At 37.5% G+C, this 27,976-nt stretch overlaps 3 protein-coding genes across 7 annotated transcripts in view; 1 reads left to right on the top strand and 2 right to left on the bottom strand.

Moving 5' to 3' along the window:
• LOC110840273 (activating signal cointegrator 1 complex subunit 3) overlaps nt 1-10,438 on the bottom strand; it is a 143,157-nt gene extending 132,719 nt beyond the window's left edge. The window contains exon 1 of the mRNA XM_022085183.2: nt 9,872-10,438. The gene's annotated coding sequence lies outside the window, so the exon portion shown is untranslated. The remainder of the gene's footprint in view (nt 1-9,871) is intronic.
• LOC110840274 (UDP-glycosyltransferase UGT5-like) lies at nt 499-9,232 on the top strand. 2 transcript variants are annotated; one of them, XM_022085189.2, is made up of 5 exons: nt 499-601; nt 3,330-4,186; nt 6,253-6,475; nt 8,015-8,234; nt 8,745-9,232. In XM_022085189.2, the coding sequence occupies exons 2-5, from the start codon at nt 3,362-3,364 to the stop codon at nt 9,040-9,042; spliced, it is 1,566 nt and encodes a 521-aa protein (XP_021940881.1). In that variant the 5' UTR covers nt 499-601; nt 3,330-3,361; the 3' UTR covers nt 9,043-9,232. The 2 variants fall into 2 exon arrangements, with proteins under 2 accessions (XP_021940881.1, XP_021940880.1); XM_022085188.2 differs by having other exon boundaries at nt 549-980.
• A 1,663-nt stretch (nt 10,439-12,101) lies between the features above and the next one.
• The window catches only part of LOC110840276 (nephrin), a 545,495-nt gene continuing 529,620 nt past the window's right edge, over nt 12,102-27,976 (bottom strand). For 3 of the 4 annotated variants that reach the window (XM_087357910.1, XM_087357908.1, XM_087357911.1), the window contains 6 exons: nt 25,124-25,456; nt 18,756-19,082; nt 18,457-18,596; nt 17,399-17,600; nt 16,643-16,726; nt 12,102-12,241 (listed from right to left, as the gene is read on the bottom strand). In XM_087357910.1, the coding sequence (XP_087214036.1) occupies nt 17,460-17,600; nt 18,457-18,596; nt 18,756-19,082; nt 25,124-25,456 (941 nt within the window). In that variant the 3' untranslated portion in view covers nt 12,102-12,241; nt 16,643-16,726; nt 17,399-17,459. The remainder of the gene's footprint in view (nt 12,242-16,642; nt 16,727-17,398; nt 17,601-18,456; nt 18,597-18,755; nt 19,083-25,123; nt 25,457-27,976) is intronic. The other variant, XM_087357909.1, reaches the window with a different exon arrangement.

The following is a 27,976-nucleotide window of genomic DNA, read 5'->3' as shown; positions in this document are numbered from 1 at the left end:
TGCCATTATTTTACTCAACAACACACGTGCTGCCTGAGCCCGTCGCGAGACACTACTGGTCCAAGAGCGGTCTCCTGTGCTTTGTCTCTGTCGTCTGTCTTTGTCTCGCGCTCGTAATTGTACTTCATACGATTGTACAGAGAGCAGACAGGAAGCGACCAGTCTCGGTCTCGTAACTATGTCGCCTGCCTCGGTCGCTTGTCTCTGTCGCGTGCAGCCAAATGGTACCTTTAGCATCTGCCTTTTACGCTTCGGACTTCCTGCATTCCTTGCAAGTCTCAAGATTACAGTCGTGGACTATAAAGACAGACTGCAAAATGTATGTAAACAAGAGGCGGTGATCTATTTTAAATCTCTAAATACTACAAACCGCAGTTTGTGGTCGATTTATAAGCCGACAACTCTCGACGACACAAACACTGATTTTACACTGACGTCGAGAATTTTCAGTTACTGTACTTGAGTAAGTTTTGTGAGTCGAGAGTAATCTCTGCGGAATGTACTTCACGTGACTTTCTTATACAAACAAGAGCCGTTTCCCGCCCGCCAATCAGTCGCCGCGAGTCTGTGGTACGGGGCAGATCCGTTTGGCTGTAGCCACGTAAGTTAATGTGCTGCTCGTAGTGTTGTGCAACACTGGAGAACCTGATTTTTAAGCAATTACCGGCGCATTGTAAATAATTGTCTTTGTGCGTGTGAGACTGATTTTAAGAGTGCGGTTAAAACTATAAATTACATTAAGTTATAAATATACTGAAATGTAGTTCCGTTTGTGAGGTTATATCAGTACAATAATTGACTAGATGTTAATTAGTCAGTCATATTTTCATTTTATAGCCTACCATTCTCCTCAAATTATAAAAGAAATCGTAATTTGAAACATAATAACCGACTTTTTGGATTATAAACCCTGTGCAGAGTGGATGTGTGATTAACCTTGTAATTCGGAGTGGTAACTATATTTACCAGCTGCTTTAACAGTAAGTTGTGTTGTTCTATGTGACTTTCAGTGTAAAGAGGGGACATTTCGTTAAGTAACATTGACTAATTGATGTGTAATGCTGAAGAGTTGCGTTTTCTTTGCGGTACGGATGTGTTCTTAAATTTTATACAGATGAGCTTCGAATTCAAAGGGGTTAAGGTTGATCTTTTCCACTTATTTTTGGGTTTTGAATAAAACCATTTAACATACAATGCTATCTGGGATCTGTTGTTCTCCACTTTTATAAGTTATTTTATTCTGTAAGGGCAGCGATCGGGTTGTAATCTTGAACCATTCCAAAAGGAAACAAATTAAAGTCTGACCGAAAGTGTGTCACGTCAATTCGGAGCAAATTTAACTGAAATACGTTCAGTAGTTTTGAACATCAAGTACACAGATGACATAAAAGACACGAAATCTTCTTATTTATGATTTTTTTCGAAAGAACACGCAAACATTTAAAACAAAATACAAACGATGTTATTGTTGACGGCCGCGACAGTATTCTGACCTTTTTGAGCTAACCCTACTGCAATAAATTCAGATGTGCATGCGAAAACAGATGAGCAGTGGACACTAAATATTGTAGGGGCTGTCCTTGTACGAAATCTATGCAGTATGCAGTGACGTCACAAAGAGCACTGACCGCTTAAGAATAAAACCACGAGTGCAGTTCTGTCCAAACGTCAGCGGTGAGCTTGATTTATTAACTATAAATACGTAGGGCGTAGCAGGGTATTTATGGGCCCCTAAAGTTAGAAATGAGCTAATGTGAGCTGCGGACGGAACATGAGGTTAAAATAACGCAAACTTTATCAAAAACCGAATTGCCATTCCAATGACAAAACTCAATTACGAGGCTTGCGTTCTTAGTCTGATGAATCCATGTAGGATTTGAGGTTTTCACGACGGTGAATTCTGTCTTCTGGGAAACGGTGAACATCTGCCAGACTACACGGTTCAACAACATAGAAGACAGCAATCTTCTGATGAATCCACTTTAAACCCTCTCAAAATCTCTTCCATTTGCTCCTAAATCTTCCGAATGGTCTTCCAATCTTAGTTTCAGGTAAAGTTGTCCCTGGTCCTGAAATAATCTACAACACACGGAAGTTTATATTGTTCTTGTTTCGGTAGCTTATCTCGAATGAAAATTTTCCACAGTACAATTTTTATAAATTTCCTCTCCCCGAAAATTTAATTGAACCAGATCTCATCATCTAATCTCGTTCGATTGTCTTTACATATCGATAAAAGATTTCGGGTTCCACATATGGGTCAACATTGCACTTGAAGGCAGTTTTTATCTTTGAAGCTTATCAGTTTTCTGTCCATAAGAAAACTTTAACCTCTCCTCGATTTAGGATTATTAAGCACTCTTATTAGATGAGCTGGATTCTTCATCATCATGGATTATGCCATCTAGCCTAAAAAGTTCTATATATTTAAAATTCAAATTATTCTTTCCATTACATTTATGGTCGTGTCAGTTGATTTTTTCATTCACGTTAACAAAATATACGGGTACCATCTTAATATCTATCCTTAATATGTTGTGATTACCTCAAGTGGTTCTTTCCTATTCGGTTATTAATATCTACTGTAAACATTCTAAAATAACCTGTATCAACTGTTCCGTACAGACGAGTCGACTGTAAATATCCTGTTACGCTACTCTACATCTGTTGCATACAATTGAAACAGACATTTACATTTAACATGGTTGCCATGTCTCATTAATATTACCAAAATCAGTTTTTTGTCGCCCCTCGTTTTATATGTTAATTTATTGAAGATACAATTCTGTTACAACACACCTAATCGCACTTTAGATTGTTTTAATCTGATGTAAAACATTTGGGATTAACATTTTAGACCTGCGAGATCTTCCATATTTCATTCCACCCACCAGGATTTGAAAACTAATAACGCATATTTGTCAAAACAGATAAGCGTAATAATTTATTTCCCTGTAGCGCAGATTGGGGATTAGGCGTGGGGGAACTACTCCCTACCGCATATAAACAGTATGTTACGAAATTTGACACAAGGCGGTCACTTGTGAGTGTGATAACGGACCTCCTGGTTTCTTATAAGAAGTTGAATTAATTTTGTGTCAACTACAGTGGCGTGAGGTATGATTACACGACTATAAATAATGAATTATAAAGTAGGTGGGAGGGAAAATTAATATAAAAGTTCGTCACTAAACATGATCCTGACAGTCCAATTTCCCTGAAACCCCACAAGCCCCTCCCCAAAATCCAACTTGATATCAGTCTTCGATTTCCTATTACACACGTCTGTTGTTTAACATTTACGTAAGTCTCCATCTTTTATTTTGTAGGTTTCTGCGTTGAGGACACATCGACAGTCGCCATGTCATTGCAATGGCTAACACTGATGGTGATACTCACAGGTATCTCGCACGTAACAGATTCTTACAAGATTCTATGTCTGTTCCCTCACACCGCGAAGAGTCATTTCTTCATGGCAGAGGCTCTGATGAAGGGTCTGGCCGCTAAAGGTCATCAGGTGACAATGATTAGCCACTTCCCTCAGAAAACTCCAATTCCTAATTACAGAGACATCAGTCTCGTCGGCTCGATGCCAGAATATGTAAATCAGGTGCCTCTGGACACTGTAGCCACAGGGCATGTCTACACCACGATCAGTTTCCTGGCACACATTGGTTACGACAACTGTAAAAACACCATGGAGTTCCCAGCGATGAAGAAATTCGTTGCAGCAAATGAGAAGTTTGATCTGATAGTCACTGAACTCTTCAATACGGATTGCCTTTTGGGATATGTTTACAGACAACATACGCCTTTTATTGCTTTGAGTTCTTCGGTTATGATGCCTTGGGCATATGCAAGATTCGGCAACCCTGATAACCCATCCTACATGGGAAATCACTTTCTGTACCATGGAAACCGGATGACATTCCCAGAGAGAGTTATAAACGTGCTGTACCAGGAAGGCCTCAAGTTGGTCTATAAGTTCGTGTTCGATAGACCCGCAAACGAACTCGCCAAAAAGTACTTCGGAGAGTCGTTGCCTCCTCTGTCAGAAATCGCGAAGAATACGAGTCTGTTGCTGGTCAACAGTCATTTTTCTCTCAACCAGCCGCGACCCCTACTCCCCAATATTGTGGAAGTGGGCGGAATACACTTGCAGCCGCCGGAGCACAAACTTTCCAAGGTAAGCGACATTTACGAACAATAATTTCACATTTTTACACAATCTATCAACAGTCATCACCATCACCTCCTCCTCCTCCTTCTTCTTCTCCTCCTTCTCCCCCTTCTCCTCCTTCTTCTCCTTCTTCTCCTCCGCCTACTCCTCCTCCTTCTTATTCTTCTCCTTCTCCTCCGCCTACTCCTCCTCCTCCTTCTTCATCTCCTCCTCCTAATTATTATTCTTCTCCTTCTCCTTCTCCTCCTTCTTATTCTTCTCCTCCTTCTCCTCTTTCTTCTTCTTCTACTTCTCCTCCTTCTTCTCCTTTTTCCTCATCCTCCTCAGGGATTTCGCTAAAACTAACGTATCGAGCCGGTTCTAGCAGCACTAAACCGTCTGCCGCGCTCTGGAGTCGTCATGTTCGAATCTCGACGGGGAACCGTGTACGTTGACTCTTGAACTTACTGTTCTCCTGGCGAAAGCTACAACAATACATTGAATAGTTATTTATTTCTGCCAAAATGTTTCCATTTCACCGTTCATTGGACGTAGACGTTCCAGTATCGACGACTTCTGTACACCCCAGAAAGCGTTACAAAGGTCTCTCCATGACTTGCATTTATCTTCAGTAGCTGCATCCACGTATTCATTCTATTGCCCCATGACAGAGCGAATGTCTTGACCTTGAAAGTACAGGCCAACCAAAGATTATTGCGTCACGCGTTTCTGAATATTCACATATGCAGTGCCAGTGTTACTTAATAAACTATAGACTTTTACGTAAACATTTTTCAAGACACAGTCGGCGTTTAAACTGTAGAATTATTTCAAGGAAACTTTATACTTAATGTCAAATTATTTAGCTAAATAGATGCAAAGTGAACTGTACATTATGAACAATCAAGTACTTGAGAAAATAGCTTCGGAAAAATTAACGAGAATGATTAATTAAGAACAGTAAACAGCAGACGAACGTTTATACCATTATATGTTTAATAACTTAACATGTGACTGTTTTAATATGGTATAGATCAGTGGTATTCAACGTTTTTTGTTCGCGTATCCCAGATATAATTTCTCTATAACTTTGTACCCCCAAACTTATTGGTGTATAATTGAAGTTATACATACTATATTCTCTACATCTAAAATAAATCAAATAAATTACATTACTGATTATCCAGTGTTTATCATAAAATAATATATTTTTTTAAATTTCACGTACCCCCTAAGATGTCTTCGCGTACCCCAGGTTGAATACCACTGGTATAGATAATACCGATCACTAAACAATTGTTTTACTAACGTTCAGTTAATGAGTGTTCGCTTTAATAGACTTGATCTTTATATTTCTTTTTCGGAAAGCATAATTTATTTCTGGTACAACGATAACACGCTAAGCCGATCTTAACGCATCTGTGAGCGAGCTGCATGTTGATGCAGATTAACACAGCGCCGCTTTCATGTTCGTTGTTATATTTACTTATTTGCTTCCTTTCATATTTACACTATGACAGGCCAAGTTTGTTTTAAATTTTACTGTCCCTTTTAAATTTATTACCAAAAAAAGAAATTAGTGTGATGCTACCCCTTTTACTATTATTTATATTTACACATTACATCTATTTATTATCTTTAAATTAGTATATCTTTGTAGTCATCGTTAATGTTGATTTCAACTTATCTGTCATTCGTCATCACATTTACACATGTGCGTAACACGTGCACCTTACAGAATTCTCATCAGTACAATTAACTGTCTGTGTGCACAGATGCGACACGAAGACGGTATTTTTAAGTTTGTTTCACAAAAGGAAATAAACTAAAAGTTTAATTAAAATCCCACCAAAGTACCTTCAATTATCCCATCAGTTTAGTATCTAATGGGTTTTTAATTTACTTTTATTCATAATGAAATACGTATATATTAGCCATATGTACCTTATTTTAGTACTAAGACTTACACACACTCACATATGCCTATACTCTCACGAAACAGCGAGGTCTAATTATAATTATTGCCTTTAAGTAAATTTTAATTTCAGCTTTCCTCAACGAGTGTTATTCAATGAACACATCTTATTTCACAGGATCTGAAGGAGTTCATTGATGGAGCAAAGCATGGCGTTGTAATATTCAGCCTTGGGTCTTCAGTTAAAGCTGATACGTTCCCACCTGACAAGCGTGATGCATTCGTACAGGCATTTTCAGAGCTTCCACAGCGAGTGCTCTGGAAGTGGGAGGGAGACACGCTTCCAGGACAGCCTAAGAACGTTAAGATAGTCAAGTGGTTGCCTCAGATGGACGTTCTGGGTAATTATTTTCACTAGTGCATACACACCGGTGGTCTAGCGGAACGCTGGCCTTGTAATCCCGGGGTCCCGGGTTCGATTCCCGGCGGTGCCCGAATTTATAACTTGTCTTGGGCAAGGCCGTGGTCTAGGCAACACGGGAGTTTTCCTCCGGGGGCTTCCCCGGTTTCTCCGTGGCATCCCAACAATTACTCCATTCACACTCACACAGAAGAAGGCAATGGCAAACCACTTCTGGATCATCTGCCAAGAACGTATATGAACAGGTCCCAGTCCGAGAAAAGGATGGAAGGATCCTGTTCATATGGACCTGTCGTCAGACAGAACACTACAAATAAATAAATAAATACACACTGGATCTTAATTAAATTTCTAAACTCACTACATCATTGAAGATATAGTCAGAGTTCAATTAAATTATGTACTCGTGTGCACACGATCCCATACGTTGTAGAGGTATAGGGTACTTTTTGCTAAGCTGACAGGTTCATTACGAAGTTGACAGAATCCCTCACTGGTATATACTGAATCCAGTACACACCTTTCAACCATACTTCGTTAAAAGTAATTTTTATATTATCTGTACATATACGCGTAGACCAATGTCAGCCGATAACCTCTAAACCATTTAGGCATAAACATGCAAAATGAAGTAGGCCTACTCTCCTGTTTTATAGTTTGAAGTAACACAGAGTTGAGGATATTCTGCGTAGTTTTATTCCATCGCTGTTTCCAGTTAGGCGTCTTCATATTCCTGTGAAATGCGTATTAAAATCGCTTGGTCCATCCGAACGCATGCAACAAAACAAAAATTTAAAGAGCTGATTTTTATTAAATATACTAAAGAATTTTACTAAAAATTGTCGAGCCATTTCAACTTAAAACTAGATCACTTCATATCTCTCATCTTCTTTTAACCGTAGGTGTCGAGATTTTTATATTTATTCAATTGATCTTATTAGGACGATGGTAGGACTCCTTGGATGAGTGATCAGCCCGACGCAAGGCCTCTACCTAAACAAACACAGAAAGACGCGGACAAACATCCATGCCTTGAGTGGGACTCGAACCCATGGTCGCAGCGGCCAGGCGCACGAGGACCATGCCTCAGATCGCGTGTCCACTGCCGCCGGCCACTTCAGAGCATAAAATGAAGGCGAGAAGCTCTTATTGTGTCTGTCAGTCTGTTTGTTTGTTCATATGTTTCAACTTAAGAACCGGAGGATTGATCTTGATTAAATTTCGTATGGACGGTATGCCACTGGGGACAACATTGCGCTTGTACTTCTGATTTCTTACAACCAGTAATGACAACCGCACGAAATTGTACTGACATCGTGCCACTTAATGTAATGATGTACGATAACAGAAAAAAAAATTTAACTTCGATTTTAAGATAATTTTTCTATACAATGTTCTACAAAATGTTTTACATATTTCTCATCTCTGTCATTCCTAGCCACAAACTGTTTGTGTGTATCTATAATAATACTCTATCGGCAGTCTTGTGGGCTAACTGTAACCTTGACCTCTGTTCCAGGTCATCCGAACGTCAGATTGTTCGTCACACACGGTGGTCTTATGGGCACTACGGAAGCTGCATACAGTGGAGTCCCAATGGTAGGGATCCCCTTGTTCGGCGATCAGTTTCACAACGTCAGGTCGTACGTGTTACAAGGCATAGCCGTCACCCTCGACTACCACACGATATCCAAATCTACAGTTCTGTCATCTCTCAAGGAAGTTTTGGAAAATCCTAGGTATGTTAGCTCAACAGAAAAAGTTCAAGTGAGAATGTAAGCTGCTTTTGTGACAAAAGCGGCCCATTCACACTCTCACTGTCGTAGCGAGCGGTCCGAGTGTGCGTGGGTGTAAAGTAGATGCACCCAACTGAACTGAACTGAACTGAACTGAACTACGCGCATGGCGTCATCTTTGATCATAATGATCCCTTTTTATTGACGCTGTAATGAATGTATATCTAAGTATGCTTTCCATGTCTATCCAGACGAGCCACAAAATAACTTGATGAAACTTTTCCGAAAGTACTTTAGCGAAGCTACGAATTATAGTTGTTGATAATTTGACTGGTAAATTTATTGCATACAAATTGGTAGCAATGCATGTGCTTGGAGAATTTGAAGAAAGAAGAAAACAGTTTACCTAGTAAGTGACTGACATTTGAAACTCATGCATCCGAATACAATTTGAAACAGCTGAAGACCGTGTTAATACACCCACATTTACTCTTTCTATTATTACTGTTACAGCTACAAGGAAAACGCATTACGTATTCAAAAGGCATTGAACGATCGACCTCTCTCCCCGTTAGACACTGCCATCTTCTGGACGGAGTATGCAGTACGACACGGCGGAGCGCCACACTTGCGTTCTGCGGCAATTGAGCTTGCGTGGTACCAGTATTTGCTACTAGATGTCATAGCTGTGCTATTTCTGGCCGTAGCTGTCGTCATGGCAGTGTTCTACTTTATTGTCAAGAAATTATTTTCCCTGTGTCTAAAAACTAGGAATGAAAAGAAAACGAAACCGAAAGCAAAGAGAAGCTGAACAAAAGTGTGTCCTAGTTTCCTCCATTGTCTTCTGTAAGAACTGTAAAGTGCTTTAGAACCATAATTGTACGCAGCTTTTGTGAAAATTGGGTTGTCAAGATGGCTACGGTGCGTATTGAAGTAAAGGGTGTATATGTAAGCCAGTATTACGAAATGTAACAGTTACAAAAGCAATACGATGAAACATACATTTTGGTGTTTTAACCTCAGACGTTCTCTCCGAGAAAGGAAATTAATACTCCCATAAGTTAGCACGAACCAGCAAAAGAAACAAATTAGTACTGGTCCCATTACTCTATCGTGCTGAATTTTGGAGCTGCAAGAACCGCCCTCACCGAAACTTCATTCGGGACTGTTTTTCGTAGTTTTGACCTCTATACATTCTCTTCCCGTGGAATCAATAAATAAATCCGTTCTGAAGCTATGACGGAACATAAAAACTTACCCCCACACCCACAATTTCAATTCTATAATAAAAAGATAATATAACCTTAATCTTGATCATTAAACTGCTTTAACGTGGTGTGTTCAAAATACGAAAAATACCAAAAATTACTAAGTTTTGACATTGTGGGTTAGGACAAAAAGAAAGACTGTGTTCATTAACATACTTCTGCGATAAAATATTTAAATTAAATTAAATTCTTCGTTTCTGGTACGGCAATTTTCCTACAGGCTGTGCGCACTGCGTAATGCGCAAAAGCAGAGACTGAACATAACACATGGGCCTGGGATTCTTGCTTATAAATGAAAAAATCTAATCGCGTGTGCCTTATCCGAAGCAAGTAAAATAATTACATATATCCTAATTAAAAACAATACCTTACTTTCCATCTGTTGCTTCAGTTTCGCCGTATCAGGGTGTACGATGGCAAGAAGTTGGTGCAACTGGTCCATCCTGAAGTCTGGCAAAAAATGCGATTTCACTTCAAGGTTAAATTTACTTCATTCACCTTCAAAGCAATTTAACATAAACCACTACCGAAACACACGCTCGATGACACAATGAGTGTGACTTCATATTAAAACGTTCATCTGACGCACACCAGTTTTAACGTCCGTCAAACGCAGAAAACTTCTACCGAACACTTTCTTATTCTCACGCACAGGAAGTCTGCGGTAGAATTCTACTAAAACAGCTTCTAGCGTGGAATCATGGGAAACCGGTGAAGGGGAAGGTGTACTTGGCGTTCACAACGGATGTACTTCCACCCCTCTCCCTCTCGCGGAGAAATTAGATACGTAATTTTCGGTAAGCTGCTGCCCTCTGGAGAGAAATATACAATTGTTGGCTGCGTTCTATACAAAATTCGACCCCAGTTGCGGTCGTGAATTTCAGTTTGTATGATTCTCGTTCACAGATGTAAAGATGACAAAAATATTTGTTTATGATTAATTTCTTCTCGCGTTATTTTTACAGACGCAGAATAAAATAGTTTTCTTTTTTTAATTTCTACTACGATGACGATCGCAAAACTGATTAGTTTCATGCCATATTTAGTAACTGATGTGTGATGAAAGTTTAATTTCCGTATAAACTGAAAAGAAAAATGTAAAATAAGACAAATATATTATTTACATCGCTTTCAAACAACTGACACATCAATAAATTAAACATTTGAGATTAACTGGTTATTCTGCATTATTAAATTTTAAATAAACATAATTTTCAAAACTAAAGGATAACAGTTACATTTTTGTATAAGCAGTGAATATAATGCAAATTTAAAACTAGTAAACTAAATATTTAAAACTTTCAAACCTTATCGACGTTTGTCTTATGGCTCGTAATACTGTGTAGACTTGTAGTTACAAATCAATGTTTCAGAAGAAATCACAGCCTCCATCTTCAGGGATAAAGACAGTATATTCCTCCGAAACACTGGCATCAACTTACATCTAAATCCAGCGTTACGAACCGGAAGACAACTTCATCGCCGTGATTGAAAGGAGGACTTAAGTTCAAGGTTATTAACTTTGTACACTTTCAACACGCAGAAATACAGTCGGAATGCACAGTTTTATTCTGGAATTAGGGACCTAAAGTACGCACTAAATAAAACCTCTGCGGCACGGAGTTAACTCGCGTTTAACGATGCATGAACTGTGATGGCACATCAGTTAAAACTATTCATTTATCGCATCCTCGTATGGAAACGTCACATAATCCTGAGAAATTAAGAGATGAAATGCAGGGAATTTGACTGGTTCAGCTTCTGCTCTATCTTCGATCAGGAAAAGTTTTAACTTCTTCCGAGAAGAATTATCCCAGGGGGAGAGGTAAAGATCAACTCTAGCATCCGAACATCTGTCTTACTGAAAAGCGTGGTTGGCTTATCAGTGCTTTTCACTGAGAAGTGTGCAAACTTTATTAAAGGAGCTCGGATTTGTTGGCAAATTTAAATCTCTGAACAGCTTTATCTTGGTTGTTATTGGGTTGCATTTTAAATGGTACAGCCTGTATAACAACTTAGTTAATCTGCTATCGTCTCTAACGAGTTTCAATTCAGAACTAATTTATGAAACTATAAACCTATCGAAACATTTGAAAGTAGTTCTTGGATGACGGATCGGCCAATCGAAAAGTGCGTTCCTGTTAAGGATAGCAAAACGAAGTGGAACACGGCAACATCCACGTCTCGCTTTTGAAAGCTGTGAAGCTACGGATAGAAACAGATTATGCAGCATCGAAATAAAAGCAATTTAAAATTTTGTAAAACAGCATTGAAACTGTGCGATCACGGGACATCCCCGGAATTACGCTCTGCAAAGGAAATGTATGTTTTTATGTGCACTCCGGTACAGAGTTTATAATGTTTGAAGAAAGCTGTTCGGATTTTAGTCACCGAGTATCTCATACCCTGTCGATAAAAGGCCACTTTAAAATATAGATGTCTCTGGCAGACCGCGCCCGAGATGCAGCCCCGTTCAAATCTCGATTGGAAAATCGCAGAACTTGAAGGAGCGACTCGTAATAATCACTTTAAAAGCTATTTTTGGGATAAAAAATTACGGAGAGCGTAGGGAGTTTAGACTGAAATAATTAATACATTAAAATAAAAATAAATAGAACATCTTGTATTACAAAATAGAAGTTGAGCATTACATTTCAATTATTAAGCCTTCGTCGATTCGTCGTTGTACGTCTGTGAGAGCCTGTCACATCCCCATAAATTCGTTGCGTCTTTGGGACAAATCTGAAACAAAAAAGAAACGAACAAATGTCTTGAAAGGCTGTAAGAGGTCAGTCAATAGGAATCACAGTTATATATTTTTAGATAAATAAATAGTCTTCTGCAGAATCGTCGTAGAAGAACTTTGGTTAAGAATTACGACTTTCTGAAACCGCCGGTGAAGGCAAATGGCATATACGTAGATACGAAGTTCGCTTATAGACGCTTTGGATAGACAGAATTTATTTAAAAACGAACATGAACGCAGTTTACTATTAAGCAACAGTGGGATAGATGAGAAACGCACGTAGTTAACATTTTAACCGGGAAATCTCATGGAATAGAACTACTTGGGAGACCCAGGTAGGCTACAGATGAAAAAATAATTTAAAGTGGATCTTAATAAAATAGGGCTTGTGAGTATGGACTGATAAATAGTCGGTAGGTAGGGACCAGTGTCGGGTTCTTACGAACACGATAATGAACCGTCGGAGATATTCTTGATTATCTGAGCAATTAACAGTTTATCAAAAAACGGCTGTATTCCATGAAGTAAATCAATAAGGCTGCATTTAAAGCTTGTTTTACTGTGAAAGTAGACCTTATGTGTAACTTCTACGAAGAACGAAGACATTATTTTGAAGAATATTGTTAATTTCAATTATCTTTTTTTTAAAAATAAAGGTAACTATTGCAGCCTACTTGTTTAAAGCAAGATGCTAGAAAAACATTTGGAAACACGACTAATAGCGAAGAGAATATTACAGAAGAACAGACCGAATTTATTAAATTTAATTTACTCAAGTGAGTGCTAACCGGTCTGTATTTAGGATAGCCTGCTAAGACCAGCTCCTACCTCACAATAATTGTATGCTATGCTGGAGAGACCATCTGTAAGTTAACTACGTAACCTATTTGAACTTAAACTTATAAATTATCAACATAACGTCGTTAATCTAGAAGTTAATTGATATTAAACAAACTTTCCAGTCAATGTCTCATCCGACCTTGTTAGTTTCAGAAAAGCAGATCACATATTATAATAATTCTGCTGGACGGACAATGTCGGCCCGCGTCCTCCGAGTTAGGACAAAGTTTCGACTCTCCTGCTTTGTTGTCTAAATGCCCCTTTCAGAGCAAATTTCATTTGCTTCTGCTAGTATACGTAATTTTTTACTAAAATTATCCATTTCTCGTACCGTCTGCATGCACTCAAGTATAATAATTTATCAGCGTACATATTACCGTTCGTTCCGCAGAGAACTTCTTTTATTGGCATGCTTTATGTTGTCTGTATTAACCCAGAGTGGAGAGATTTGTAAAGGCGGGCAAGCAGACGGAGAAACTTAATTTTGTTTTCTGCATTATTAAAATCCATGCGAGTTATGTTGATAATTCAATAAGATGATATAAAATAAGGAGTATTTTCCGACCTACAAAGTAAACAGCCTACGAAGATTTCTCTCTTCTGGGTTGTTACGCCGTGTAGTTTGGTCGATGTTTACCAACGTTTCAGAGGTCATACTGCCTACGTCATCAGGGAAATATTCATCGCCCTGATGACGGAGGCAGTATGACCTCTGAAACGTTGGTTAACATAGGCCAGACTACACAGCGCAACAACCCAGAAGACAGAAATCTTCATACTCATCGCCCTGATGACGGAGGCAGTATGACCTCTGAAACGTTGGTTAAGATCGACCAGACTACACAGCGCAACAACCCAGAAGACAGAAATCTTCATACTCTGATGACGGAGGCAGTATGACCTCTGAAACGTTGGCAAACATCGACGAGACTACACAGCGCAACAACCCAGAAGACAGAAATCTTCATACTCTGATGACGGAGGCAGTATGACCTCTGAAACGTTGGTTAACATCGACCAGACTACACAGCGCAACAACCCAGAAGACAGAAATCTTCATACTCTGATGACGGAGGCAGTATGACCTCTGAAACGTTGGCAAACATCGACGAGACTACAAAGCGCAACAACCCAGAAGACAGAAATCTTCATACTCTGATGACGGAGGCAGTATGACCTCTGAAACGTTGGCAAACATCGACGAGACTACACAGCGCAATAACCCAGAAGACAGAAATCTTCATACTCTGATGACGGAGGCAGTATGACCTCTGAAACGTTGGTTAACATCGACCAGACTACACAGCGCGACAACCCAGAAGACAGAAATCTTCATACTCTGATGACGGAGGCAGTATGACCTCTGAAACGTTGGTTAACATCGACCAGACTACACAGCGCAACAACCCAGAAGACAGAAATCTTCATACTCATCGCCCTGATGACGGAGGCAGAATGACCTCTGAAACGTTGGTTAACATCGACCATACTACACGACACAACAACCCAGAAGACAGAAGTCTTCATACTCACCGCTGTGAAAACCTCAAATCTTACATAAACAGCTTACGTTGACAACCACTTCGTATTCTTTTTGGTATGCGGCAGATTCAACTAATAATCGCAAAATATTTTAATTTATATAGACTCCTACCAGTTACATACCCTTCCTTTCTTATTTATTCAATTCCCACTTCTCTCATTTTCTCATCTTCCTGCTAGTCTTTCTCCCTTTCTTTAATAAATGTTTCTTCTTTTCCTTGTCAGGAATTTTGTTTAACTTACTTAATACGCAGGTCCAGGGAAATGTACTTTATTTATAAGCCACGTGTACAATTTTCCATTTTGTAACCTTTCTTTCCTTCGTAAATAAAAGAGTATTCAGAAGGCGCCGGCAGAAAGCTCATGTCGACCCCACACAGATAAGAAACGCGGTGACAGCGGAGGGCAAACTGATAAAATTCGGTTCTGAGCAACGAAAGTTCCCTTTTTTATCTAGGGTATACGCGGTTTTCCATTACCATGTTCATCCAGGTTACTAAAAAATAGCCACTTGTGATTCACGTAAGTTTTGTTGGAAACGAATGAAATAAATATTTCATTAATGGAGGCATAAGGCAATGCGAAATTAGCTGAGTATCTAAGCCAAATAATATACGGTGTTTCCCTAATTCAGCGAACGAAATACAGAAATTACGTTTGAATTTTATGTTCCGACATTTTTAAAGCATCAGTTTCGTAATAAAGCAGTACCGTCATTCAATCTTTTAATGACAATTCACCACCTTCCAGCAAACTAACGAACAACCTGGGGAAATTCCTGACGGAACACGTCTTCTGTTTCTTGTACGTAGAAATACAAGAGGGGGAAAGTATTTTTAAAACCAATTTTGTGTAACTTACAGAACAGTACACTATATTTCATTTACTTATTTATTTATGGTTCATTTAACTAGTATCAATAGCTCAGACTACTCACGTAACGTTAATATAAATAAGTATCGTTGCATTTAACTGGATGGAAAATCATGAAAAATGTAGTCTGGAGAACAACCAACGAGATTTGAATCAGGGACCTATAAATATGAAACAGGATTAATAACTACTCTGCCACGATGTTCGGTAAAACACAGAAAATTCGTAATTTTTACGATGCTCGTGTCTAACTGCACTGCTGGTACTCGTATGCTCCGACGACCGTTCACACGGTAACGCCATTCTAGGGTATCTGACGACGTGAAATTGGTCTGCACGTGCTTCATAGCGTATGAATGAAACTTACAGCGTCACAAAACCACCACACAATTTCTTCCATAAAGTATCAATACACTGTCCTCATCTATAATTTCACAGACCGCGAGACAGCAAAATAATGTGTGACCATCAGGTATCGAAGTTTTGAACCGGTGATATGTTCAAGACAGAATAGCTTAGAGGTTTGAAGTTAAATAGCAACGGAATAATTTATATTCCAGAAGAACTTACAAGCATTACTTAACTTTTTAGGAAAGTCTGTAGAAAATTTGTTTATAATTCATCGTCATGTTACACAGCGTAAGAAATTTTATGCCAATGAAATAACATTGACCACATCGTAAATCTGGATGGAGGTTAAACCTTACGTAGATTTCTCACAACTTCATAAATGAAAAACAAAGACAAAATTTCCCAGTGAAATTTTAAGTAAATCTGTAAATATAACATAACATATTGCTGCTGAAAACATTTAAAATTAACATGACGCATACATGGATACAAATTAGTTAAATATAGTTTATAATATTCATGGAGATGATGTGAACAATCTAATGTAAGTGGCATCAGTCGCTTAAATACATAACACATGAAGCCTTGCGTATACACGTGCATAAGTACCAGCTCATACAGTATGTTCATTGTCGTAACATGAGCTTTATATACCTTATTCACATTATTGAAATTTTATTTTATTATCAAATGACCACGAAAGTTTACATGCGAAAACATTTATTATAGAAATTAATTCCTGTAGCTAACATTAAGCCTATCGAAAATATATCGTTAAACAATAAACTTACCTTCTGCTTCACTCATGTCTAAACCTGTGGCTTGATGCTGATATTCCAAAAGCGTAAGAATAAATGATTTAAACTCTGTAGAGTCTGAAAAAAACAAAACAAATTTGTTTCGCTCCTTCCACTTTAAAATTATAATTCTTATTCTAACTTTCAAGGATTAGGCCTTGGCCCGTTCCAGACAGTTTATTAAGTCAACTTATCATATTAGCCTCTTTTAGTGCTTTAGAAAAGTAGGTGGCAAGCCTGCTGCCTCGGCACAATTTCTATTCGATCCCGATTCGACTGCCAGAGTCATCTGGTAGCAACATTTCTTTCATGCTCGTAAGGACTTCGAAATTATTAATTTAAAGCAGATTTCAATGCAGTATTAAACTTTGGTAGCTTGCCTGCGTTAAAACAATGATCAATATTTTCCACTGACTGATGTATATTTCATATATCATTTTAGCATCTGACTCTACTCCCATCTTCAGGTGACTAACTGTCATATCGTATTTTAAGCCTATCTATAGCAATTAAGACCGAACCCAGGGCTTCTACATTTGGTTTGTTAGTTAATTGGTCAGTTACATACAGTCTTTGGTTTACTTGTCGCCTATGTAAAGCAATTAATTGTTTAACGAATAACAACGCTCGTATAGAACTGGATGGTTACTTAGGTTGATCGATCAATTAGGAATCTAAGTACGCAGTGGTATTCAATTGTTTTTGAAGTCAACTTTATACTTTGCTGTAGATCTTGGTAATATGTCATACCCAGCGATTTTGCACACCTCTCTCTCAAAGAGGACCCCTCTCCCGGTCAGTGCGTGTTATGCTACACAGCACTCTCTTTGTGACGAACCATCAGTGGCGTCTGCGTCTCGGCATTTTGCGTCTGAGTGGCTGTTGTTACAGTCTGGTGGCTCACTGGCACATGCTGCCATCTCACAGGCTGTGTTTCAAACCTCACTGTCTCCTACGTATACACACACAAGAAAAATTTCAATTTGCATTTCCTTAAATTCTGAGAGACAGAACTACTTTTAAAAGAATTACCTCCAAACCACGTATTAACTTCAGAGTCTCTTAAGAGGGATGAAAGGATAATACCAGTTATCTACGAGGTATTTAAAATCTTGTACAAGTTACTGCAAAAAGTATACGTATACAGGCAACTCTCGATTTACGAACCAGTTCTGTCACAAGACGTTGTTCGTTATGTGTATCTTGCATTACTGAGCTTTTAGGATACGTATCGTATACGTTGGCAGCCATTTTAAAGCATTAAAACCATGTACTAAACATCGCAAGTAAGTGATGATCCTATTACATTATAATAAGGGGAATCACCGATTTCTATCCCACGAGAAAACATTCTACGCGGCGTGGCACGTAAACCAACGTCTTTTACTGGATAGATTAGTTTTATTAACGAAGAAGAGTTCAGTAAAATTATCATATAATAATTTTCTGATAAGTATTGCTATAAGAACATTTTTTAATGTTTATTTATTTAAATCTTACAATTATGTTTACTATACGTTTGGAATTTTTTTATAAGGATCTCTATCTATTAGCGACTTTAAGAAATTTTGAATAAATTGTGACGTTCGTTATAGCGAATGTTCGTAAACCGAGAATTGACTATAATTGTTTTTAGATAAACCTTAAACAGAGTTGATGGAATGATGTATATTATAATGAAAAATAATGATATTTATATATATGTTGTTACAGACATTTAGTAATTGTAGTCACTTCCACTGTACTCGAATTTCAACTTAAAATTAACTTTAAAGACCCTGAAAAATCAAGTACTCTAACAAACTTACTGTGCTGGCAGTTCTGGAATAGTGTGGGATATTCCCATAGCTCACAGACTTTGAAGGCTGGGTGTCTACACCGAATGGTCTACTTCCAGAGTCTACACTCAGTTTATCATACGATTTATATTCCACTGGATATTCCACATCTGTAACCGGAGGAATATAAAAACTATAATTTACACATAAATATTATAAAGATAAAAACAGAAGCTGTGTCACATGTTAATAATAAAGTTTACCTAGAAGTAAATGTGGACAGGACCAAGTCTGCGTGTGACCGCTTTAACCGTCGTGTAGCGTCTCACCTGTTGTGTGTGGTACAACGTCCGGGTTCCTATCATCAGTCTCCTCCGCGGTGACCAGGACGGGTCCCTTGATGCCTTGCAGAGACACAGTGAGCAGGTTACCCGTGCTGGCAGTCGACATTTTCGTTCCCGCCTCTGTGAGGGACTCAGGGGACCCCGAGCTCGTGCGTTGGTCGTCGTCCTCATGATCGAAACAGTCGAGACACACGCCACCTCGCAACCGGAACGTGATCACTGCTACCAACCCGACCACTCCGAGTGTCACTACTATACCTGCTAGTACCCACAGCACTGGAGTGACCTGAGGGAAAGCTGGAAATGAAGTGGCTATTGCCACATGACAGAAAGTCAGAATACAGCTTCAAACACGTGTTTGTTACAGATCTACAAGCGCCCTTGATGCCGTAACGTACAAGGCAGGTCCTTGGTGAGTACTGGCTCAGGAGGAATCTTTTATTGCAGAGACGATCTAAGTATTAGTGATTATGCCATGAACGATGAAAAAAATTATAACTTTCACACATTCTCTCACTCAAAATTTTTTTTTTTACAAAACATAAAATCTGAAAGTAAACGAGATTTCTGTAATTTTGTGGAATAAGCCTGCATCCCTGTTACATAAGAAATCACACCTTAAAACGATGCTTAATGCATGTAACAAATCTCAGTTTTTTACAATTAATGGTTTAAGAGTTACGAACTTTTAAGTATTTATTTTTTTCGACAAAAGTCTGGGGTAGACTAACTGTGTAAAAATGCAGTTTTCTCATTTATCGAGTGATACTGAAAAACTACGTTTCCTGGGTATACCATTATATCGATTCATTTATTCTATATTATATTATAATAGTTAGTGTAATAACACAAATGTTCAGGTTCAGTTCTTACAACGGACACGATTTATTAATGACACCAAACGTAAATATACACTTTTATTAGGTTACTCAACGTGGCTGTAACATCCACACTCCTTAAGCACACATCTAACGCACAATACAAGAAACACAGCTGACTTGGATGGAGTGAGATATTAAAATTAATACAACTGGTTTTCCAGCTTAATTATTAAAATATCAGATACATTTGAGGATTAACGCAGAAGCTGTGCCCAAAAAACTACTTCAAATACCGACAAAGATTTCAGACATTGAACTGAGCGGGTACAATAAAGCAGAGACTCCAAGGAAAAGGTCTACGATGATAAGGTCATTCTGGGCTTAGGCTCTTGCTTGTGGTTCACAGGTTACCATGGATGCAGAGGATATAAATTACTCCACTAAGTTGGTAACCGCCTTCAAGGCTGAACGGAGTCATCGTAATATAATACAGAATGTAACTACTTGCTGTTCTTATAGTTTGTTAAACTGTGGGCAAAACTAAATCTCTCCTAAGTATCTAGTTGAAGAGAGTCCATTTAACAAGAAATTCTGAGAATAAAGTAAAATACTTTTATTAAACATAGAGATAAGTCAGTTGGAGTTATAACTTGATCACTATACAGCTCATTTTATGTCTTTGATCTAAAATTTGTCAAACATCTGAACGGTTATTCACATTCGCTGCGTATATGGTTGTAATTTTCAACACACAAAAAGCTTTATAATCGATAACAACAGAAAGTTCCACAGACGGAATGTATCTGCTTCTTGTTGAAACTCAAGTTTTAAAGTCTATTCTGTTATTCACCGAAGAACACTTGGGATTTCGTCTTTGTTTGTTTTATTTTTCCCATAAATACCGCATTAAATAACACCAGAAGTTATTACATCACAAGATAGTGTAATTGCGTCATATTGTGAATATTATAACAATTATTTATTTCAATCCGTCTGATCACAATATTTAAAATTTCTTATAATTAAGATAATAAAATATCATTCATGTTCCATATCGATTGATCGATTTACATTTCGGAACATTTACACAACATGTTTCAGTTTTTATAAAACCATCATCAGGTGTAAAATATATCTAAGAACTTAAAACTCAATTATAATTTCTGTAGTTTTTTGGTGATGTTTCATTACGTTTGTTTTTCCATTTTTGGGCCAAGGTGTTGTTTTTCTTAAATGTTATTAGATGTACATATCGGCCAAAGATGTAGGAGTGAGTGTCCCGATATGTCCAGAAGTACTAGTGTCTTCGAATAGGTGTGGGTCAATATTGAAACATCACCAAAAAACTACAGAAATCATAATTGAGTTTTAAGTTCTTAGATATATTTTACACCTGATGATGGTTTTGTAAAAACTGAAACATGTTGTGTAAATGTTCCGAAATGTAAATCGATCAATCGACATGGAACATGAATGATATTTTATTATCTTAATTATAAGAAATTTTAAATATTGTGATCAGACGGATTAAAATAAATAATTGTTAATATACCACGTTAAATAACACTAACACACTGATTTCTAAGTCTAAAATAGAGAATTTATTTAAATGCAACAAAATAACTTCTAGTTGTAAAGTTTGATCACGCATTTTGACTGATGAATAATCGAGAGTTTCTTTAATAAAACTGACGTAATCGATTACAGAAAGGAGCTCGTGTAAAGTAATTTTAACATAAATATTTGCATACTAAAATTTTATTAATATTTATCAGATAAAACCAGTCTACTACACATTTAGAATTTATAAAGAAAGGGGTTAAAATCAATGCCATAATCAGGACAAGCATTCATTTCCTATGCACACAACGTCCCACTGACGTAGGTTGTACATTAATGGTTCAGAACATTAATAATAAAATATGATCAACGGTTATACCTTGCAGCACGAAATACTGGCTTATTAAAGGGAAATGCCTGCTCATGAAGTTAAAAACTACGTACTTTCTTATCCCCTGAACACCTAGAGCATTCTTCATGCAAACACGCGAGACTTGTGGAATATTTGTAACATACCGAAAACTAGCCAAGGTTAAGAAACAGGTTTTAAGATAAAGCTGTGTCGTTCATAAGATATTAAATTTTGAGATTCAAATGACGAAATGTGTCTGCAGGGGTTCCTATACCAATAGAAGCATGGCAGTTACTTTTAATGATAAACATGCCCTTAGAAACCTTCACATAGAGTACCAATGTGGTTTTATTGCAGTTTATGTTCCTTTCTGAGAGACGTTATCTTCCATAACAAAGCCATACCGTGTTGAGTTTCATACTGATTAATATTTTAGTAAAAAAATAAGTAAAGCTGTCCCACTATACGCCATGTAGACGCTTGGGGGGAGGAGGTCTCGGAACTAGATGGGGGTGAGTGGTGAGCGTCACGCCGCGGCCGCGATTAACCCCCGGGAAAGGAACCCGGTACCCATTGTATAGGAGTCTGGGTGGGTTATATAAGTCATGTCTCCGAGACGTTCAAGTGGTGCATAAAGTCTTAATAGTATTATAAAATCTTACATAACAAATCTCTTTTCTATACTGTTTATTTTATTCTATAACAGATACATTTTGGTTATGTGCTTGGTTCAAATCGTTCCACTATTTAAAATCACATGTTATAGTTTATAAAGGTAAGTTATCAACGCCAAATTCTAAAACCAAACAATCTAAAACATATAGAAACTTAAAATATGAAGTCTATATGTTTTAGACTGGTCTGATGTTTTCTTATGATAATTAAGATGAACGCACGGGATATCCCGTGAATGGGTATCAATATGAGTAGTAACCTCACTGCGGGAAACAATATCTTGGTCAGAATCGGTCGTCACAGGGTCATTCTAACTAGACGCAGCAATAAGGTTTCGGTCTAAAACTTAAAATATGCGGAAGTATGGGAATTACATTTTGTGTCACGCTGTACCGTTCATAATGAGGCGCTCCGTGAAACTAGTGTGGTGTACAATAAGTTAAATTGCTACAGTCAATGAGCCATAGTCCGGGAAACAACTGATTACGAGTGATCTCCTAAATGGAGAGGTGAGCCACAACTATCGGTAGATTTTTTACTTTTCTCCACTTTCAGTTAGCAGAAACGGCAATCACATCACTAAGCTCACACAGAAGCTGTGACTGAAGAATGCGCGATGTATTTATTACGTGCGTGGTGCGAGCATCAGAGATTCATTGCTCAGTTAATTTAATTTGTGCTTGTATTTAGCACAATTTAACTGCGCATTTTAACTGATCGTCTATGGGGACTTTACAGTGATCTACGTAAGATGCAGATCTCGTTCTCGACATCTGTAGAAAAAACAGAGCGAGAGATAATTTTAATGACAAATAAATGACTGTTTTCACTCGTCATGGACGAACCGATGACTGGATTTTTTGAACCATGACTACAGCTAAATACAGTGTTTTCCTCTCAGTATTAAGTTTTTTCATAAGTCTGAACTTACATAGTCCGGAACACGGAGTTCCCAGAATGTTGAAATTCGTAGCAAAATAAAGATAAGTGGCCATTAGACTGAAGTCAACGACTTTCCATCATAATTAAAATAAATATACATGAGAAATACCAGCACAGACTTACATTTGATAAATTATCTGATTTCCAAACGCATTTAAATCTCAAAAGCTATATAACGATACCAGAGACGGAAAGATGTTTATGAATTATAAAAAGGCAAGGCTATTAAAATATTGTGGTTTATTAGAAAGTACCCTGGTATTCGACAGTAGTAACTGAGGAAACCTACCAGATAACCGCGAACCACAGATTCGAACATGGTGCCTCCTTATACCGACACAATCCTGTCTTGTTACGCGTGTTTAAAGTAACAGAACAACAGTCGTGATATCAATTTAAAATCTTATTTAATATCAGTAATGGCAGTATGATTAAATAAAGGATATGGTGGGAAACAAAATGGCCGTTGCTCATTTCAAAATGGCTACCGGATGTTCTCTCTAAGAAAATCAGGGTTGTCCGTGTCTCATAAGAATTTAAATCAGAAGCGTGACTATAAAATGTGCAAGTACAACGAGGAGTAGAACTGTGAAATTGAACATCAAAGGATGGAGGAAGATGCAGCAAAATAATGTTAACATTGGAAGAAGACTTCAAGACCAATTCAGTTATCGACCCAAGGAAAAGGAAATATTTATCGGCCCTGAAGAAGACAAGTCGTGAAGAATACGAGACAAAGGAAATAATAGCGAAGAGAATAAAAATGTAATCTGTAAGCTGGGGAATGAACATAAATACATTTTAAAACATTTCTCTGTAGCAACACGTAATACAAATGGAGGAACAAAATAAATACGCCGGCAAAAAGAAAGTGAGGTTAGTGTCTTAAACCTCAAATAATGTTTTCTGCGTGTTAAAAGAGCTTAATGCATGACGATAGCAAAACGTCAACAGATTATATGGACGAAAAGGAATAGATTTTTTCTTGCCGGGACAGATAGAATTAATTATATTTTATTACGTTATTATATTATTAGTGGCTTTTTCAGTCGATTTGAAGTGTGACAATTCTCACTGTATATTGGAATAAATTATGTTCTTTTAAAATGTTTTCGATAACAGATGGGTTTTTTGGTTTTTTATGTAAACGAAGATATGAATTTTAATAAAAAATAGCCATTATACAGAGTGATCGAGATGTCACGCAAGCTATTCCTGAAACATGTTCTCTTTGTGAAAAAATAAATTACACTGAAATCATAAAATAATAGACAATGTTGTACTAGAGGTCGGACAACCCCATCGCGTTGAAAATGAATGTCTCTCTCCTGCACGCTTCCAGTGTCACGAAAATGGTACAACGGGCGAAATATTGTCGCTTTTTGTGTGTCTCTACATTAAAAATTGTTGAGAAAGTTTACCTTTGATTTACAAGTTTCTTTGAAGAAATGTTTTATTATAACACAAAAAATATATTCCATTCGGATTGGAAACTTTTATTTACCACAGTTTTCGTTATGGTTAATATGTAACAAAATACAATAAACATTAGTCAAGAGAGCGTGCGGTGTGCATATTTTTGAAATAAATAAATATTTTTGAACAAAAAGCAATGAGACTGACTTGTTGACATTCAATTGTTTTTCTTTCTGTTGATAAAGTAAAATGTAGGCATATATAAAATGTTGCTAATTTTCGTAACTGAAGTAACTTAACTGAATCAAAATGGAACTTTATGAGAGAGATTTTATAAATATATAAAAATAATTAATGATTTATAGACTATATTACTTTCATATTGACGTAAAAACATGACGGATAGAACAATATATTGTATGTAGGCCGATATTTTATTTAGTCTTTTGCCTGTTCAGTCAAAATGTATTTCATAAATTAAAAGAGGGTGTCGTGGGTACCATAATGAACGAGGGGAAAGAGGGTTAGCGACCGGGGAACATTGCCTTAAACTGCTCAGTCACTAAATACAAACACGTGACACCTACCTGTTGTTCTACGATGCTCCTGCTGTGTTGATTTCAGTGTCGACACGGAGAGTGTAAACGTTGTACTCCGACCCTTGCCATTACTGGAGTAAACAGAGACGAAGTAGCCTGCTCCGGGTTCGAGTCCAGTCACAGTAAATTCCGGTTTTGAGCGACTGGTTATATTGGAAACAATCCGACGTTGCAGATTGGAGCCACTGTTTCGCGCTGCGGAGTACAGCTCCATTGTAAACTCCTGAGGTAAACCGCCGTCAAAACCTTTCTCACAGTTTACCTGAACCGTGGTAGACGTACGGTTCACCATCATGCATGTCCGCGGTGCGTCAGGCCTTCCTGTGGACGGAAGTGTGACATACCAATGTGCAACAAATCATGAATGTTCTACATATAATTACTGGAAAATATCAGTTCAAATTAAACGCAGTCTAAAAATGGCTGTCTTCTGGGTTGTTGCGCCGTGTAGTCTGGTAAAAGTTTACAGACGTTACAGAGGTCCTTGCTGCCTCCATAATCATGGAGATTGCCAGGCGGCAACCATCTTCAGACTCACCGCCGTGAAAACCTCAAATCCTGTCAATGCGGAATTATTTCTGTCGCATTTTTATCCCTGATATAAATTTATTATGGTGTTAATTTTGTTTGAATATCCTATTAAATGTTGGGAATCTCGGCCTGATGGCCTTGTAGACCCTGCAGATTTTACCGGAGTAAATTTATAAATTATTTAGTGGCGTGTTCTGGATAAGCGACGTAATTGTAAACTCCATCTACTAATATTTACATAGAAGTAAACAATTTGAATATAATGTGTAGTAAAGTAGTCAAATACAAAATGTGCGCCATCGAAAGCGTTGTACATTTTCCTGCTGTTTTCACAGCAGGTAACCACTTCATTTACAATACAAAGTATTCAGCTTACGAGCGCCTCGCACGAAAAATACGCATGTACTAATTAAACCCAAAGGCCTAAATGAGAAATTGTCCGTTCTTAGTACGTATAGTCTGGCCTATAATTTATCGTACATTGTGAGGAAAAGTATGTTTCTTGCCTGCTAGCAAGAAGGCAAGAAAAAATTTATTCGGACTCTGTATTTACAGAATTCTGCTTTGGATAATAACAATAAGTAACTAACACGACACCTATAATGTAAAATTAACAATATGATCGATATGTTGACACTAATTTGTTTGCAAATGGCATCGGGCGATAAATCGAATTATCTTGTTCCAATTAGTCACTATCGTTTGGAGTATCAATATATCATGCTATCTGTTGGCAAAGAAATTATACTACTGGATGTCATTCACGCTGGATAGAAAATACTTTAACTCAAACAATAATGAATGCTTAAAATGGTGTTGTGAAAGGTACAGTTTAATTTCATTATGGTAAATTTATTATGTTGCTCAGCTGATACTCTACTCTGTTAGATGGGGTATAGTAATGTGTGGTTCGGATGCAAAGTATGTACATTTATTCAATAGGTCTGTCAAAAATTTCACAAACAATCTGTCAAAACAGAGAGCAAAAGGTTATTATACAGACATCCACGTGTACATATAAAAGTTCTAAATGGGATATCCACACTGAAGAAGCACGAATAAAGCGAGGGTATTGTCAGCATTATTTTATTTGACAGTATTTTATGAATGGTGTAAATACATTCGTATTTGAACTAACTATATGTTTGTAAGCGCTTTTGTGACCGAGTTGTCACGCGGTAGAACCATACAAACAGTTCTACTGCCGAAACTGTAAATAACATATCAAATTCAAAGTTATAATTAATATATTGCCGAGAAAAAACCTTTAAAATCCATAAATGATTTTAGTGTGGGTACAGAAATACGAAATGTGATAGAGCACTTTAACGTGATGTAACACAACCGTGTACAGTTTTATAATTTAAATATATCGTTACTTAATAAAGTCATTCAATTTAATCAGGGGTTGTTCTGACCTCAATACCATTATAATAAGACCATGAACAGTACAAATAATTCAGCCGTGTAATTTGAGTCTTAGTCTAATAAATCAGTAACATGATTAGTTCTCTCTACAGAGGTACGTGGATGTACAGTACAACACTACGCAACCTTAATTAATGTTTAACTACAGCGAAACTCATTTGAATTCCACGTGCATTGCATGCAAAGTCTGCAGTGTAATGACGATACTCTAAACATCTCCAGTGATAATATGGGTAAAACGAGGTTATAAAATTCCAACGAAGTCGAAAGCAAAACAAGTCCTGTTAAAAGAGTCCCAGAATAAAAATAGGAAACAGATAATATTTTGGTTCAATAAAATCTTCTCGGGAAATCAGCCGCGTTAACTGTTTACCGTAGGAAATAGAAGTTTCGGGAACTAACTCTGTCCCCATCTTCAGGGTTCTGATGTGACTTGATCCTCGGAAGTCGCCAATATTTCCGTTATTTATAATAATTAAACTGAATAAAATTGTGGCAGAGGCAAATACTTAACTTCGACAGATCAAAGTTTACAAATAAAGGGAAAATCATACGCTCTGGAATAAGTCCTAGAGACAAAGTCGGCAGTCAGACAAAAACAAGGTGAAAAAGTTAAGTAACAACAGACAAACGCAACATTGGGATGACCTTAGAAATGTAGAATTCTGTCATGAGTAAACACTCGATAAAAACAATGCGTTGTAAAATTGTTCATGAGACACACGGCCGTGTAATAACACTGAGTTGGAACGTCACAAATTTTGTCGAGTTCGGTGACTTTCAGATATCGAATTGTATCTTGCAGATCCCGTAATTATTATTTGAGGCAGTTTTCTATCAGGTTAATACGCCACATTGTCCAAAAATGAATTGTGAATCTTT

This window comes from Zootermopsis nevadensis, unplaced genomic scaffold (genome assembly GCF_977971745.1).
Source record: "Zootermopsis nevadensis isolate Lab colony 2312 unplaced genomic scaffold, Znev_1.0 Znev_ptg000029l, whole genome shotgun sequence".
NCBI lineage: Eukaryota > Metazoa > Arthropoda > Insecta > Blattodea > Termopsidae > Zootermopsis > Zootermopsis nevadensis.
The sequence above is the reverse complement of the archived record's forward strand: the minus strand, read 5'-3'. Positions and strand labels throughout refer to the sequence as shown.

Excerpts from the sequence above, each read along its gene's own strand:
- LOC110840274 (XM_022085189.2), top strand. The coding sequence starts at position 3,362 with ATGTCATTGCAATGGCTAACACTGATGGTGATACTCACAGGTATCTCG. Across the intron at positions 6,476-8,014 it reads GCCTCAGATGGACGTTCTGG|GTCATCCGAACGTCAGATTG; the intron begins GTAATTATTTTC and ends CCTCTGTTCCAG. Across the intron at positions 8,235-8,744 it reads GAAGTTTTGGAAAATCCTAG|CTACAAGGAAAACGCATTAC; the intron begins GTATGTTAGCTC and ends TTACTGTTACAG.